Source organism: Apteryx rowi, unplaced genomic scaffold, assembly GCF_003343035.1.
Source record: "Apteryx rowi isolate R43461 unplaced genomic scaffold, aptRow1 scaffold_17, whole genome shotgun sequence".
NCBI classification, from domain to species: Eukaryota; Metazoa; Chordata; class Aves; order Apterygiformes; family Apterygidae; genus Apteryx; species Apteryx rowi.
Window position 1 is genome coordinate 1,277,377 of NW_020447974.1, and position 12,906 is coordinate 1,290,282.

Below are 12,906 nucleotides of genomic sequence, written 5' to 3' on the forward strand. Positions count from 1 at the left end.
AAAATATTACAACCCAGTATAAGTATCTGAATAAATGTTAGCTGTTTTACAGGAAGTACTCAAATTCATACTGATCCTCAGATTTAAACAGAAAGGATACAATGTCTTTTCATTAACATCATAAATGATAAAATAATTTCCAATATACAGCACCTGAACTTGTCGAAAGATGCCTGGAGTGTATTCATCTAAGTATTTCACATGCCACACCAAAAAGGTACCATCAATAGGATGGATAGTAAAAAGCATATCTGGATTTCTGTTCCATTCAGTTAGAAGCAACTCAATTTTCCGATCTAACAAAACTGTTGGAAGTGGCATGTGTAGGCCTGCTGGTAGAAATGTTTTCGGGCTTCCCTCTTTTTCTCCTTCTTCATGTTCTGAAGAGCCTGTACCAGTCCCTGTCTCAGATTCTCTGTCTATAGACAACTCTGCAACAGGAAAAAAAAAAAAAAAAAAAAAACCCAGTGTTATCCATCTCAAAGATTTCCCTATGATAGTTTCTATTCAAAACAATATAATGCTTTTTAATCTGCTTATCATGCTACCCGATTAGAACATTCATTGCAAATTGAGAGTACAGATGTCTTTTTCTTGTCTATCCATACAACAATATGAGCCTCTGGTCTTTGATTAGTGCTCCTACCTATGCAACACAAGTAATAATAAATATAACCTAAAAAATCCAGACACTTAAAGCAATAACATGTCTAAGATTATTCTGGTCAACTATATAAAAACATGTATTTTATCCAAATGCTAGTTGAAAAGTCATGCTTTTTCTTTTTTAATTTATTTAGAAGGTAATAATGAAATATGCAGTATGTGATGGTTGATAAAGAAGTACAGTATGTTTGTGTGTACAGTAAGAATTACAACACACTTAACTATTGCGTAACTTAGATGACCTAGATAACCTAGGTTTTAAGAACTCTGGCATTATAAATGACACAATGCATCATCAGTTTACTATCCCTAATCAGTGTTACTGGTTTCTGTAAAACGATTACATGTTCTTAGATGATTCTTCATTCTTAACTTTGAGGAGAAGAGAATACACAAGTTTCTGAAATTTGAAATGAATAGGATTTGGCCCCCTTAATAAAATTGAAGGAATATGTATTACTCGACAAGTGACACTCCTGCAGCAAGGTAAAATGTTTCTAGAGGACAAGTTTCCCATCATTAATTTCAAAATATGTCTGTATGTTCTTTTGTAAATAGCTACAGTTGAGATTGTGAGGTGCTCTTTAAGGTGTTAAGATGTAAACCTTCTCTCTACTGGAAACAGTGCAGCTGCATTAAAACGGAACTATGTCCAACCCTTCCAAAGCCTGACATAAATTCAGGCTTCACTACTGACAGTCAGATGGTAAGGTAAATCAAGAGTATGGCTTAGTCATAACTTCATAGCTATATGCCGTATTTCCAAAATGGAAATGAAAGACAAAAGCTACTGTTCTTTTTTACTGTGTATATCACCATTGCCTTCCAACAGAGAGTACATCACAGAGTTTTCATGCCTACAAATGATTATAGCAGACAAAACTGCAACTATAAATTGCAAGATAAGTGATACAATGTTATATATGGTTGGCAGAATAAATTTTGTGCTAAATATCTCAAGATTACTAACCATGATCTAGTTTCATACGTAAACCTCTCTCTTTTTCTTCCATTTCTTCTTCTTCTTCAACCTCAGCATCATCAAAATCTTGTTCTAGTTGTTGTTCAGAAAGTTTTCTGAGATGTTGCATAAATACTTCAATAGAGGATGTAAAATTAAATTCTTTGTTATTCAGCCAGTGAACAACAAAGCCTCCATTTCCTTCATCTATATTAAAAGCTGTTCCAGCCAAGACTGATGGAATATCTGTGGATAATTTTAAACAAATAAAAAAGCTATATATTAAACCATCTTTCTAATACATATATACAGATTCCTTAACTAAAACATTTAACCTATTTTAGATAGAACATAATCTGTGTCTGTAAATTTAGAAAAAGGTAAGATTCTGATTAAGTCTCTACATGCAATTTGAGTAAAAAACAGGTACATTTATTTATTGATCTGACATGACACCTATATATTAATTTTAAATTGAGACTCAACTTGATCCATTAATAGAAAATATGAAATGCTATAATTTAAGAAAAAGAGCCTATTCTGCTTTGTCTAAAAATATAATGTATCTTTGATCATAGTTAATTGTTTTTGTAATATTAAATTATCTTTATCTGAAAATGGGTTCCTATGTTATGTGAATAGTGAATAATATTCAACAGCTAAATGCTATTCAACTAGCGTTGTTACTTCATGTACAGATTTTAGGTAAGGCACGGGGTTGCTTTTAAATTTTTTTTTCATTTAAAATGGTCTGACTTATTCAATAAAGAACAAGCGTTTTCCTGCTTAAAAATCTGGTACAGAATTTTCATTCACTCTATATTCTGTAGGATGCAAATATTCTGTTCATCATATACTGTTGTCAAATTATACAAGTGCTTCCCCAAACCTAGCAATCAAGCACTAAGCAGACTTGAAATTTAGGCTGTGAGGTTTCTTTTGCTTTCTGATGCACAAAGATGAATTTAATTTGGCTTTTAAAAATGTTGTAATTCTTAGAAATAAATTCAGCCTTATCTGTCTTACAAAACTCTATGCCAAATACAGGCTTGAGAAATAGCACTGTTTTTACCAATAGCACTCTTTTTACCAATCACCAGTATTTATTTAGGCAAAGCAAAGAACATGCATGTTGAAGCTCCCTTCCCTTATTTTTTCCATGTTGTGCAATTATATTGTTAACAGTTTAATAAATGGTTATACTTCACCTGTATTAGGGTTGATGCTTGCTGCTATATGAAAGTGCCCAAGTGCATTTGCATGATGCGAAATGTGACGCTGAACTTCATGAGTACCCTGTTGATCAGGCAATACATCTGTGTGCGTAACGAGAACTGAAGATCTCCTTTGTCCTTTTCTCATATTTTTCAAATGGTGAATTGTCTGGTATAGTTAGAGAAAAAAAAATTAAAAACATTTATATTTAAGTATATTAAATATTAAAATATTTAAAACAAAAAAATGTAAGATTAAAACGCACATTTATGTGAAGCCTAAAGCTTTATAATTTCCTTCTACCTAATTGTAAGATAAAAACTCACATTTATGTGAGTCTAAAGCTTTATAATTTCCTTCTGCCTAAGAAGCGAAGACTAATTTCAAAAAGATTATTTCAAAAAGACTTCAAAAGAGATCAACACTTATGCACTTCAGTTCTGACCAAAGGCAAAGTTCTTCTAATAGTGCCTTCTAATAGGCTCTTGAAAGATCCTTCTAATATCTGCTCCAAGAAAAAAAAATCCGAACTGTTTTGTATGACATTAATAACAAAGATTATAATCTAAAAGTAGTATACTTTGCAACAATTTAACAATATTTAATTTTTGTGTAACTGAACTTTTTTTTTAAATTAAGTTATAAATGTCTTTGGCTTTCAGAGTAGTTGCTGAGAGCATATGGAGAGTGCAACTGATTCAATAGCCCAAAATATAATTTCTCCCACTCTCCCTATGTATTTGTTGACAGTCGTGATATATAAGAAGTAAAAATTCGGTCTGATTGTCATAGCTTATGATGAAAGGTTTGTTTGTTTTTTTTTTTTAAGTATTAGCAGTCTTTTTTTTCCACTGCAAACTTTAAAGACTTGATATGACTATGACTGAAACTCAGATACAGCCCTGTAATGCCACGTTTTGGAAATGCAATTATCAAATCAGATAACTAAAGGATTCAAAGTAAACAGTTTATTTACCGATTCCAATGTTTTTATAACTACAGACTCTCAGACCCTATCAGAATGAAACCATCACTTACTATTCTATATTAAACAGCTTCTCTTCCCAACACTGTTAGCTGGCTATAGAAAAAGTAGGTTTCTTCTGAGTTTTCAGAATGCAGAGCTTGTTGTGAAATTTGAAAATCTCTGACTTCTTCAGTTATTAGTAATAAACTTTAAAAACTAGTATGAAATAATTCAGATTATTCTACTATGCTTATAAGAACTAGATAATGCACAATTTCAGGGTTGTACGTCTTTTAAATATTTACATAAGTTTAGAATTCTGAAATAAAACATTAACAAAAAAGCAGTATTTACTTGTACCTCTAGCGCATGCTGTATTTTGTCTTTTTGCTTTCCAGATTGAGAGATGCTGCTGCTAATGCTGGAAGTGCTAGTTTCACAGATCTGCTCACCCAGAAGAGTATCCTCTGGTAGCAATGTCTCTGCCCACAGCCGACAGATGCCATCATGACATGATGTAAGTAACACATTACAGACTAAACCCCTGAAGACAGACAAATCAAGGTTACTTGATTTAATTAAATTAGGTACAGAGACACAGCAGGAATTAGGAGAATATACAAATATTTAGCACTTATAAGTGCTTCATACAAATTTCTGCCTCGCCCCTGACTAAGGGGTTTTATTTCAATAGAGACTTTTTGACATGCTGATGTATTAATTCAGATTATTGGCAAAAGTGCATGTGAACATGGAATGGCTATTATTTGATAAATGAGACATTATTACAAAACTGTAGTTATGAAACTGCCTAAATTATTTGATTTGCTGGATTATGTGGAGAATAAATGTTACTAAATCCTGAAAAATGAAATTGAAAAATTAATTTACAAGCCAGTATATACAATGAGACTCAGAAAATAGCTCAATTGCTAGCCATTTAAACACATATTTTATTTCCAATGCAACATATGTGATTTTTCAATAACATCTGATGAAGACAAAGCTTTATATTCTTGTTTCCTGGCATAACTTGAGAAGGCACTGAAGTTTAGATCAGGTTTAAAAAGTCACAACTGTTAGCATGACTGTCACTATTGTACAGGGTAATCCAGAAGCATATGGGTAGATGGTTATATGTCTTACTCCTTGAAAGTATAATCAAAGCAATTTAATCATGTTCTTGATAGTCAAACTTTAAGCAGCATGCTAAAAAGACTTCAATCAAAGGTTTGGGTTTAAAACAAAACAAAACAAAAACTTTCAAACCTGGGCATGTACTTGCTAATGTTACGCCACGAAAATCCTGTCACTGCTCGAGGATGTGCCAAATAGACAAATGAGAAGTGGACAGCTCCTGAGCATTTTTTCTTTTCCTCACTCTCTTGGGGCAGAAGAGATGACTTCCAACCAGTCATAGGATACCAAACCTTTAAGAGGCAGTCATTCTAGGTAAAGCAGCAAAAAACCCATGGGATTAGCCGACCATAACTAAAAACGTCACAAAAGAAAATCCCAAATAATAAGGAAACTGCTTTTCTGATATCTTTCACGGATACTCAGTCTAGCCCGGAACTATTTGTAGTTTCCCAGACAACCCACATCTGAGACCACTTATCTCACTGATGGTCATTCAAGAAATTTTCTACTGGCAACAATCCACTCCCAGAAAGTAGTATTTCCTGCAGGCCATTTGGACCACTACTTTCTGGCTGGGTTCTCTATGCATTTTCTGCATATCACATATGCATGCTTAAATCCCATGTCTGCTTCCCTGTAAAGATGGAAGCTAGAAACAGGCTTCCACTCACAGGGCAATTTTAAGCTCCTTACCCAGTCAGTTTCTCCTTTGGAACAATGTGTGCCATAAATACCTCTTGGTTCCCATGTGCAGAAAGCCTGACTTTCCTGGGAAGCACTGTACCTCCTGAGCATATGCAGGTGATAGAGGAGCAGCTGCACAATACAACCTTCTCCTCCACTAGCATAACCTCTGCGACCTTTCTGGTTTGAATGGTTGGGCACCACTGATGTAGTTAATTGAAACAAAACTGAAATGCTGATGTAGCCATACTATAAATCCTGATAAATATTTCACTAAAACATGTATTTTTAAGGTGTCTGAAGAATTAAATTATTTACAATAGGTCACTTAAGATGATGTTTACAATAACCAAATTTTATACAATAATTGACCAGATAAAAATAAAGCTGCCAATAAAGCAGCAAATAGTAAGTAAAAAAACTAGCCCCCCTTGTTTCCCCCTGCGTCCTCTCCACCAATGTTTTAGTTGTGACCAGCCGTTTGAATATATCCAGGAAAATCAGGTAGCAGGAAGAAAGGCATCCAGTCTGAATTAATTCTGGAACTGGATCCACACAATCCATAAGAGCATAGGGCTCTTTCCTAGTTAGAAATATTAGCTGTTTTCAACTGACAAGAAAGATGTGTTCTGTATTTCACCCAAGAGAACAAAGCAGCAAGAATTTCTGGAAGACACTATCTTTTCATAGAGATTTGAAGTGGAATAAAGGCAAATATTGGATCAAGAAAGAAAATATCCTAAATGCAGACAGAGCATGAATAGGTATGTGAACCTAATAATGAGAAAAACAGAAGGAACAGTAAAGAGGTATTTGGGAAGAAAGTAACATTTAGAAAGCAAGGGGAAAAAAAATTTCAATGCAAGCTAGGATGAACTTGGGTCAGGCTGCATGGTATCTTGGAAATGAGGATGTTGGATAAATTTAAGGGATAAAGAAAAGGGTTAAAAAGTATAAAAAATAGACAAAAAGAAAAAATCATTTTAACAATAGCATTTTTGGAATTTTGAATAGAATGAATAACATTTGTTCTTTATGCATTTTTTTTAAATCTCCAAATCCTCTTAAGTTTTCTTAGAAATTGTTTTTTCTTATTTCCCCACAATGTTCGGACTTTGAATTTACAACCTGAAGCATAAATCAGCTAATATTTTCCTTTATCTGTCCAAATCATCATCACCAGATTTTCACCAGGTGAGACTGGAGTGTCACCATACTGACGTGAGATAAGGGGAATATTACTAGTAAAAACATAGTATATTGTACACATCTGGAAACCACATCCCTGGGTTAAGGACTGGCTTCTAGGGTGGTGATGTGGTATAAAATATATAAATGAAGAAATACAAACCTCTAGGAGTGCAGATAAAAGGAAATACTTCCTAACAAGGATCAAAAAAATACAGCATCTAACCACAAATTCTGCAAGAGGAAAATCTGTCTGGCAGCCCTGTTAAGAATTATGATCAAGGCTGTAAATCTTATGAAGTGACTAAGATGGAGCTGTCCTAAAGACAGAAAATGACTTCTGGAACTATCTGTCTCACAGTCTCATTTTTAGCTATATAAAAGTAAATTCATGAGAATAGAAATACAGAGTAAAGCAAACCTTTTGATAACTTTCTAATCACAATGATTCCAAATGCAATATTTATTAAGGTTGTGGGCAGGTTCATAGTCATATAACAATGAAGCTCATGATTCAGCTGTCTGCTTTAGCAAGTGTAAGTAAAACAGAGGTTACTAAAATTCATCTCATTGTTTGACCAACATGAAGTGCAGCACTAAATGTTTAACTTTCTAGACTAGAAAAATTAAAGAACATCACTCAAATGAGAGGATGACATTAATGAGAATAATTAATTGAAAACTTAATTTGAATAGCAATTTGAAAAAAAAAATTAAATGGAAGTTAAAAACTGATAATTGAACCCAGACTTCATTGTAAATTGAAAATTTGTTCTAATTTATCTATTGAGATGTGTTTTATACCAATTTAAATGTGTATTTGTTTTCTGTCATAATGATCTAATACTTATCTTCATTATTTCAAATAGACATGGAAAAATTTATTTACGTATATCTGAAAGCTCATCTAAGCATATTTTGTCTAAAATATATCAAAGACTATCACTGATAGTGTATTTCCATTTTGATTTTGCAGTACTCAGTAAGAGTATAAAGTTAAATCCAATTTCTCATTGCTGAAATTACATGAATTATATGAAAATACAGCACCATACACCAGGAGATGATAATTTAACTTAGTGCGGACTACAATAGAGTATATGGCCCAGGACTATTCTACAGCATTTATTTATTTTTGTCAAACAAACACACACATCTCAAACACTTATTATTTTTTGTTCTTACCTTTCCAGCTGTTGCAAAGTATTCACCATCAGGCGACCATGCCATCAAATGTACTGATACTGCAGTCCTAAAGAACATGACAGTTTTAAATTGTGAGTAACGTATTATTTATTCTMTAGTATTTTCCCATGCAGTTGATTCTGTATTAGTGTGTGCTATTTAAATGAAATACGTTGGTATTTTATAACTGTTACTTTAAGCATACTTTAGAAATAGCATAAGCATAAAAACTATTTGCTACAACAAAACAAAATATTCAGTATTTTCACACAGTTTTCCTCACAGAAAAACAGGTCAGAAAATAAATTGTTCTACACATTGCAAGCATAGGCTAGATCTGATGAGATCACAGAAGTGAAGTTTTTTCCGCCTGCTCCCCTATTCCCAGTAAAGCTAAAAGAAATGATAGGAAGAAATGAAGGTGAAGTTCTTTTAGATTATTTGAGATACTATTTGTCTGTGACTAAAGTTTATGAGTCAACTGTCTGAAAGAAGAGAGCAGTCTACACAGTGCTTTGTGGGCACAAAATCTAACATGGTTTCGAAAGAGTGAAGCAAAACTTAGGTTCATAGGCTGCTGCTTCCCAAGTCTTTATATCTATACAAATGGCTGATCATGAAGCACTTCTATAACATGGATCTCAACTGGAACAGGGGAGGCAGAGAGTTTCATGACTCTCTTCCTGAGATTCAGGAAGCTGTCCTCCTCTTTACTATAGTAGCATGTTCGCCTGCTAGTGCTCTTCTGTTCAGTCTCTCATCCAGTATCTCAGCATTACTTTCAAAGATGAGAAGACAAGGACAAGTTGGATGCATTGCCAGTGCTACAGTTTGGGTAAGCCTCTGACTAAGGTATTTGGTGATAGCAGGTCACTTGAAAAATGAGGGATTTTTATTTGGAATAACTTACATTGTTTGAAGCATATTATATATAATTGTATGGTATTTTAACTGTTTTAAAAGCACATTTTAAAATCTCCTCCTGAGAGGAGATACAGTTGATATATGAGATGATAGTGCAATCTGTCTTAAAATGAAAATTATCTCACTTGCACTGCCAGACACATTTCCAGTCATTTAGAACTGGGAGAACTTTATCATCTTTGATCTGATTTTCATGATCGTCTTCTTCATCTTCTTCTAGAATGTCACTACATGGTGGGGCCCACAGTTGCAAATAGTCAGTTGCTGTCAGCAGCCTGTTACCTGAAAACGAGTAATATCAAAGCTGTGAATCCAAGATAATGCAGGCATACTGAAAGATTAGGCTTGTTTTCATATTTTGTTGAGAATTATTAAAAACAAGTTAGAAACTTGACTTTATAAAGTCTACTTTAATTAAGATAGGGTATTCAATCATATCATAGAGTCGTTTTTATTAAAATATTTTGCATTTACAGTGCCTTTTAAGAAGGAGAGGTTTTTTATGGTGTTTTTCTTTTAAGGTGACTTCAAATGATAAATCACACTTAATAATGAAAATTATAGATATTAAGTAGCCACTCACATCTCAAACACCTACTCATTGTTAGACATCTTAGAAACATCTTTTTCTTAGTACATTGTTGACTTCAATTGTGATAAAATTGTATTTATCTAATTATTAGTGGCAATTTCAAGTCAGTTAGCAATTTAACACTGTGATTCCCAAACTAATATCTTGCATAAAACACTCAAACATTTGGCATAGCATCCTCACAAATGCTACCTTCAGCCATTTGCATGCCTTGCATTTTATGTGACACTGCTTGAGAACGGTTAATTTATTCATGCTCCCACTTTATTTCAATTAAACAAAAGATTGTGTTCAAGTTCTATAACTACAAATGTTGAACAAGTACTTCATGCAAGTTTCACATTACCTTGAGGATCCCATGCTAGGTTGTAAGTCATAGAACGGAGGAAAAATTGCCCCGTTTTAAGCCACTGACACTTTAGTTGCTGTGGTTTAAAAACAGTAAAGGATTAATTCTCACATCAACAGCAAAATCCAAAAGTATCAGTATTTCTTTCTTTCTCTATTGCTATTCATCCTGTTGCAAACAAATTCAGGACCCAGTAGCAGACTGCTGAATCTAGTTTTAATAATTTCTTCAATTGTTTTACAAAAATTTTATAAAATGCATCACAGAGGGTCCTGAGAACCAGAGCCGAACCTGTCACACATACAAGTATCTCTCTAGCTTATTGTAAACTAGTTAGGTCACACGTTTATAACAACATAAGGGATGGCAGTGTAGATGCTATAGAGACTGCAAAACCTGCTTGAGATCATTGTTAACACAGGAGCACTTGGCCATGGCTGTGCAGTTAAAACTAGCCTGAGTACATGTACACATGAGCAAGTCACATCTCTGCACTACTGATCTGACACACCTCTTCAAGTTAAGAAACACCAACTTGTCACCATGTCATTCTAGCACGCTATTCAGGAACAAAATGTTGTTGTGAACTGGGAAGGAGTGCTGTCCTCAGTTTGGTTCATACAGTGGAAGATATCACCCACTCAATTTTATTATGGACAGTGGAAAATATTCTCCATTAGTCTTTTGTGTGCTAATATAATGTGGCAATAAAAGTGGCAGAAATACTTTTGCCTCTTCTGAGAACCTAAACTGAACTACAACTGTGAAATAAATACTTACACAATTCCTTTTATGAGAATTTATACCGAGTGGTTCAAAAATGCAAACAGCATTTCCATATGATGCTGCAATCTGGAAAAAAATTGAAGAATCAAAATGTAAGGTTAGGAGATAAGTATAACTGCTCCTTAGTACTGCAAGATACCTAAAGAATTTCCAGTACCATTTCTATGGGCAATTAATCAAGAAAAGTGAAATTAATATTAAAGTCATTCATTGTACTATATGTACGCTTCCAAGTTGAGAAACATATACTTCTGAACAAGCCCCTCTTTGAGATTTTAACTCTAAGTAGGGAAAGCATCTTGTTCAGTGGGATATGCACTGCCAATCAGTTCTAATATATGTTTCTAAAGTAGCTACTGTTAATGCATAAGGGAAAGCTGATGCCTTCACTACTGCTGCTCTTGTCCAGCCTACTTCACAGTTAACTAATAAATTATTAGTGTCTGGGTCTCAGTGTGATCCCAGATTACATTTCCTACCACTGAATAATAATTACTGAAAAACAGAAGCAGAAGTGATTCTATTTTGAATCGTTAAATACATTTTGAGGGGAGACAAATGGTAAATGGAAAAAATGGAGTACTTATACAACTGGACCCCTCAGTTTCTTTCACCCACTTATTTTACAGAAAGCTCCATATACAAAAAGGTCTTTATTAGGAATTTATCTGCCCATGTTCCCAATGCTCATGTGCTTATAAGTACTTTTGACTATCTTTTAAATTCTTTCTTCCTTAAAAGATTTTAAAAGAAAAATTCTTTAAGTTCTTCCCATTCAGGATCTGGTCTCCTCAATACAGAAATCACGTGAAAGTTGCACCACATTTCTTATGAAATCTTATTTCCTCTTCATAAGGGAAAAGAAGAATTTACAGTTGCAATAACACACCCAGAAGAACAGACCATGAGTTCACAGTCCTGAGTGCAGGACCTTCTAGGGGTTGTGCAGTGGTCTTGCAGGGGCCACCTTTGCATCTCTGGAGTCTCTCTTCCAGTAGTGCTGGGACTCCACTGGAGCGGCTGAACTGTGATCCCGCCAGCTAAAGCCGCCCAAATTCTAACTTGGGCTTTCTCACTACTACAACCAGTTTGTAACTGGCTAGCAGACTACTGATGAGCAAAATTTGGTCAATGCTCTACTACAACTCACAGAAAGTTGTTTCCTTTTTCTCAGCAATCTAGACTGGCTGTTAAGCATTCTTTTTTCTTTTTTTTGATCAACAACAAAGCCACGTAGCTAGTCACGGGGCTGTACAGTTATGAGGGCTCATTACTGTAGCACTTCTAAACATATCAGACATGCCTAAGCTTTTCTGAAAAATAAAGAATTTTAATTCATTACTTTGCAGGACACACATACATACACACACACACACACACATATGTATGTATACACAAATGATCTAATTTCCCCATGTCTTCTTTAGCTAGATGTAAGTATACAATAATAGAGACATTCAATAATAACAGGAATTTTAGTATGACTCCAGTTTTGATACTAAGTTCTGACTAATACATATTTCCACATTTTATGAGATCTCTTGTTGCAGGACGCGTTCCCTCCCCCTCCCAACCAAAACTAAAACTTTAAAAAATAAATTACTATTAAACTAAAACAATTCTCTGAAGAAGGGTTACTCACAAAGTTATAGATACGTCAGTAAAAAATGATCTTTGTCATGAAACTAACTCAGTAATAGCATTAACGTATTAAGTTACTGTTTAGTTATTTCATTTAGATGCATTTCATTTTTTTAAAGTTTATATACATTTATTAAAATCCTTACCCTGCCTTGTCGTTGGGAGCACTCCACACAACTGACTTGGATGTTTCCATGCTTAGCACCAGGAATAATTTGCACACATTCAAAGTCATTTGCCAGAATAACAATATCACAACCAGAACCATAAGCCTGAAATAATTTTTAAAGAAATACAATTAAAAATGTATTAAACCAGTTTAACTAAATCCTTATTAGAATTACTTTTTGCAAAATCCATGGAAGTGTTTTAGTCTCCATGTCCATTTAAACAAGTAATGAATTTTATGTTATTATACAGAGGGGTTATTCCTCACCAATTTGGTTGAAGCAGTGGAAGAAGCAACAAGTAAACAGCAACTTGTATGAGTTATTGTACAACTTCCTTCAGCCCAGTGCAGGGTGCAGAGAAGGGAAAAAGAATTCAAGCAGATGATGCTTACAGCTTAACAACTCACAGTCCATGGAATAATCTGTCCTGAGAACAGA

General features: G+C 34.1%; 1 protein-coding gene across 7 annotated transcripts in view; it reads right to left on the bottom strand.

Annotated features, from left to right (window-relative positions):
• The window catches only part of DMXL2 (Dmx like 2), a 49,262-nt gene extending 36,693 nt beyond the window's left edge, over positions 1-12,569 (bottom strand). For 4 of the 7 annotated variants that reach the window (XM_026060541.1, XM_026060543.1, XM_026060547.1 and 1 more), the window contains exons 1-9: positions 10,652-10,717; positions 9,869-9,947; positions 9,056-9,212; positions 8,007-8,073; positions 5,079-5,257; positions 4,170-4,353; positions 2,836-3,010; positions 1,637-1,873; positions 154-431 (exon numbers count right to left, since the gene is read on the bottom strand). In XM_026060541.1, coding sequence (XP_025916326.1) covers positions 154-431; positions 1,637-1,873; positions 2,836-3,010; positions 4,170-4,353; positions 5,079-5,257; positions 8,007-8,073; positions 9,056-9,212; positions 9,869-9,899 — 1,308 coding nt within the window. In that variant the 5' untranslated portion in view covers positions 9,900-9,947; positions 10,652-10,717. Of the gene's footprint in view, positions 1-153; positions 432-1,636; positions 1,874-2,835; positions 3,011-4,169; positions 4,354-5,078; positions 5,258-8,006; positions 8,074-9,055; positions 9,213-9,868; positions 9,948-10,651; positions 10,724-12,444 lie in introns of those variants that run through there. The other 3 variants (XM_026060546.1, XM_026060545.1, XM_026060544.1) reach the window with 1 other exon arrangement.
• Positions 12,570-12,906: the final 337 nt, after the last annotated feature.